The following is a 5,000-nucleotide window of genomic DNA, read 5'->3' as shown; positions in this document are numbered from 1 at the left end:
ACGATGTTCTCGAACCACGGCCTCTCCAAAAGAATGGGCGTGGAGTACCGATCTCAAATGAGCACCCTCCTTCAGCGCTTCAGGAAGGCCTCCTTCAGCTTCGAGGACTTCCTGCGTCACATCCTCTGGAGTCGAGACCACGGGATCTTGGACTACCACTGGGCGCCCCAGACGTGCCTGTGTGACGCGTGCGCCAGACAGTATGATTTTATTCTTCACACGGAGAGCGTTTCGCAAGAGTCGAAATATATGTTTGCCGACGCGGGAGTGAGACGGAGCATATATATCAACACTCAGCACAGCACCAGGAAAATCGCCAAGGGATCTGGAGCCTCCTATTTTGACAGAGTCGACAATAATACACTGTGGGAAATACTTCAGCTCTACAAGAACGACTTCGATCTGTTTGGCTATGAGTTCTGATTCCTGTATAGGACTTTCTCTTTTTGTAAGTTAATATATTAAAGGCTTTGTATTTTTAAGCCGTAGTATGAAGTCCTAAAATCCTTGGTCACACTTCCGGAATTTCTGTTCTCGCGCTTAAAAAAAGTCTTTCACCCAAGGGCCTTCTAAGCGCGTGAAAGCTCATGGCTCAGTATTTTACGAATTATCATGGGGAAATATTTCCTTCATATTGACACACACACACACACACACACACACACACACACACACACACACACACACACACACACACACACACACACACACACACACACACACACACACACACACACACACACACACACACACACACACACATATATATTTATACAAACTTATTCTCTTTTTCTCACTCACTCATTTACACACTCACAAGCTCTCTCTCTCTATATATTTATCACATTTTCAGGCAGATTCTCATTTTCTCCATCATTTCTGTCATATGTCTCACCATAGCATTTTGACATTCCTTGCCTTTTATTCAATGTAACTTACTGAAGAGAAGGAACAATAATTGTACAGTTCAAAAGCAGTTGTGAAATTCCTCACACATTTTTGAGAGGGGACATGAAAAGCAAAATTGCATAGGATGTATCCCAGGTGTAAAATAACACCATCAGATAACACATGAAAATTGGATAACAAATCAACACTGACGTAAAAGTATAATATGAGAGGCAAAAAGTATGAATAAATAAATAATGGTTAATGGTTTAAAGAAAAATATGTGCTAGACATCAAAGTCATATAGCACTATGGTAAAGTATAATGGCAAAAAGGGGTTAGGAATATAAAAATGAACAAAAAAGATCATGAAAACTATAGAATATCTTCAAATGACATTAGGCATTCAAAGGAACTGAAGGAATGCTTTTGCTACTCTAGAATAATTTAAGGAAAGATAAGGTAAAGGAAAATAAGGACATTTACTCAAATAATATTCCAGGTATCTATTATGTGGTGATATCTATTGCATATCTTCCAACCCTTATATCAGTAACACTCGGCTTCATATAGATTTTTAGTTCATGTCTGGTTTAATCAAAACCAGTCTTGAGTTTAATGTATTTATGAATGCTATAAATATTAACAGAGGAAAGAATACTATATGTTATGAGACATTATGGACTGTCAAGAATATAAGTGGCATTTGGAGCTCATTTGTAGAATAGGAAACAAAGAATAGTATCTATAAATATATGAATGTATTTTTGATGATAAACAAGTAACAAAGTTTATTATATAACAAGAATTTCTTTCCCAAAAGCTGGTATGATTCTGAGTAATGAAAATAGTGTGGTATATTCAGCTTTACAATTAAAGCAAGCATATTCCAAGGTTATACATAACTATATACAGTATATATATATAAAAAAACAAGTATGAAATTATAACTGAATAAATTTAAAGCAACTAGTAACTATTTCATGAAGTCTGTCTTTATAAAGACAATCATTTCTCTAAAGTATATATATCACAATGCATTTCAGTACTCTCAGGTACATACCTAAAAGTTGCAATCACAGTATGAAATGTCTCTATAAAAAGGCACTATCTGATGACTGATCATCGGTAATAAAAATTTCAGCTACCCTGATCACTTCCTATCCAATAATCACAACAGTTTATGATGCAATTCTATAAAATGAGCACTAAAAAATAAGCTAAGCCTAATAATGGAAACAAACTTATGAAGTTCCTCCAAAGTTTAAACACACACCACTTCTCTCCCTGGTGTGCTGAAGTTTGAATATACAAAATATATATTAAGATCAAATAAAACGTAGGACATTTCCTCTTCTAACTCTTTGAAATCTGTTCGTTCCAGCTTTCTTCCTCATCTGTTGAAACTTCTATGGACTCATTCTCAGCCCCATTCTCACTATAGATAATATGATGATCATTACTTGTAAATCTTAAATATGTAGACACAATGAAGAACACACAAGGCTTTCTGAAAATATACATTCCTCTTATAAAAGTTACAGTATACACAATTGAACATATACAATGAAAGGGGAGAATATTGTAATATGCTCTTTGGTACTTTAGCTGAAGCTGCCAAAAGCCCAGAGCAAAAAGTGTAGCAAACACTAACAGCACGAAACATGATACTGACGACCACAGTGACTCTTTTTCAAGATCCTTTACACTGAGGGTATTCTTGTTCAGTCTATAAAGTGTCCACCGTAACAGGGCTCGGTTGAATGCCTTAGATTCCACTGGCTTCTTGGACTTTTCACTGACTGTATGATCACCATCGGACTGAACTTCAAGTAAAGATGTATTTTCATCCTTATCATTGATGTCCACTGGCTCAGGATTTTCCATGACTCAGTTATGCAACAAACAGGCAGTCTGCAAAGAATTAAAAGTTCTGATGAAATGCATTCCCTATAAGTACAATATCATGACATACACAAAACAACTTTTAACACATGTCTTTTTTCATAATAATAACCTTTGTTCCTCATAACATAAAATGTGACTCTTAATAAATGTATTGCTATTACATGAGAGGATAAATAACATAAACATCTACAACTGACACTCAATCTGGCAGCTGTGGAACTAGATAATTCAAGAATTAAAGAAAATACCGGATAATAGGAACATAAATTTTGATCCCAGCAAATGTTAATTTTTTTCTTTTTAATATTTACAACATAGAAATGGGATTTAAACATAAAACAGGTGATAATAAAAATTATCCATGCTTTTATGTAAGAAAAAGAAAGTTTCACTATTTATAATATTGAAGGCAGATTAAAAATTAGTGCAGGAGAAAAAATTATATACTGACAGTGTAATGAGAGTGATAGAAGTGATGAAGCCATATTATACTAATTTTAATCTATTACAGAGCGTGTGGAGCAATAAGTATGAAATTGATTGTAGAAAAAGAGAAAGAGAGAGAGTAAAAAAGAAAGGAAATGAAGAAGAAAAGAAAGATAGAAAGAAAGAAAAAGAAAAAGTAAAGACAGAAAAATGAGAGACAAAGAGAAACAAAAAGAAAGGAAAAGAAAGAAAGAAAGAAAGAGAAGGAAAAGAAGAAGAACAAAAAGAAGAGAAAGAAAGAAGGAAAATGAAGGAAAGGAAAGAAAAAAGGGTGAAAAAAGGGCAAGGGTGGCGGGGGAAGAAAACACGCAAACACTCCTAAGACCTTTTCATTATATTTCCCTGTAGAAGCAAAATAGAGGAAACGCCTTCAACATTGCCGTGTGCTTCTTTGTTCTTCTCTTCATCAATTCATTCACAATTTGTTCAACATAAGTCCTACATGAGGTGGATAATAAGATGATCTGCTTAATGTGAATATCCTTAAATTAAGTAAATAATTCCAACTGTAAAACATGATCATCTCTCATTAACAATTTTAATTTCTCCAGAAAGTAAATTTATGAGCCTTCATCGGCTACACGTGCTGGTTTGTATCATCTTCATTTTCCTATTAAATAAATTACTGATTATGGCCAAATCAGTCAGATAATCACGGGTTTTACTTGGTTCTTCATGGAATTAAAACTTCTTCAGAAACTGTCCTAAGGTGTGGGTATGTTTCTTATCATATAATGGAAAGATCACTTACATGATAACATGGCCACAAGAATAATTTAATAGGACATTTAATAGTAATTTCATAGTATTACTATTCAAGAAAGTAAGTTGTATGGATTAATTAGTCTTGAAGGAATTTACAAAATCTTTACAGGAAGGACACACTTATAAAGGCCAATAAAGAAGAAATATAATTTTCTTCACCACCAAAAAATAACATACTTTATATGTTACAAAATGCAACATAAATTAAAAAAAACAAAAACATTTAGAAAGTTATTGGCAAAAACACACAAAAAAGCGAGAGAGAAAAAAAGAAAGAAATGGCCGTTAGAATCGTTAGAATATTTTTGCAGGATACCGAAAGGTTAGCCACATCAATATCTAAAATCCTTCTGGCTGGTAGTCACCAAATTAAGATAAGAGGATAAAATATAAAATATAGGTGATATCTTCGTGAATTAAGAGACAAAACTAATACTATATATAGTTGAGAGAAATAACACCAATCAAATACGACTTAGTCCGACATGAATAGTTAATCCATCGTAAACCACTTTACTATCTAATCATTTCACAATAACTTCTTCCTACAACGGAATCTTTGGAAATTGGGTCAACTATAAAAAATCAGCCCATAAAATACATACGGCAATGCCCTTCTCGCACTAATACCAACATACCTCTTTGCACAACCTCCGCACCTGTTGGCGGTCTAGCAAAGGCCAACAAAATATGCAGTGAATATTCAGGCAAAAACAGACCTTGTAAAACTCCCGGAGACTTATAATCAAAATAAGAAACCTGCCTACGTTCTACAATTCAAGTGGAAATAGGATGAAACACAGAACTATGAAATCTGGGAAGCTAACATGGTGCAACTATTCCTAATAGTTTTACACACACGTAGAAATCCACTTAAATATACTTTGACATCCTATGCTAAGACATGGAAAGAGTTAACTACACCTTCCTCGTTACCTGCAATTAGTCACTTC

At 34.2% G+C, this 5,000-nt stretch overlaps 1 protein-coding gene and 1 long non-coding RNA gene across 3 annotated transcripts in view; one reads left to right on the top strand and one right to left on the bottom strand.

The window, feature by feature from the left end:
• LOC113809047 (uncharacterized) overlaps window positions 1-2,121 on the top strand; it is a 10,860-nt gene extending 8,739 nt beyond the window's left edge. For both annotated transcript variants that reach the window (XM_070142806.1, XM_070142807.1), the window contains exon 4: window positions 1-2,121. This exon is cut by the window's left edge and continues 199 nt beyond it. In XM_070142806.1, the coding sequence (XP_069998907.1) occupies window positions 1-423 (423 nt within the window). In that variant the 3' untranslated portion in view covers window positions 424-2,121.
• Window positions 1,635-5,000, bottom strand: part of LOC113809054 (uncharacterized) — a 3,801-nt gene continuing 435 nt past the window's right edge. Inside the window, exon 2 of the long non-coding RNA XR_011399788.1 lies at window positions 1,635-2,802. This is a non-coding gene — a long non-coding RNA (uncharacterized lncRNA). The remainder of the gene's footprint in view (window positions 2,803-5,000) is intronic.

The sequence above is a fragment of the Penaeus vannamei genome, chromosome 30 (assembly GCF_042767895.1).
Source record: "Penaeus vannamei isolate JL-2024 chromosome 30, ASM4276789v1, whole genome shotgun sequence".
NCBI lineage: Eukaryota > Metazoa > Arthropoda > Malacostraca > Decapoda > Penaeidae > Penaeus > Penaeus vannamei.
The sequence above is the reverse complement of the archived record's forward strand: the minus strand, read 5'-3'. Positions and strand labels throughout refer to the sequence as shown.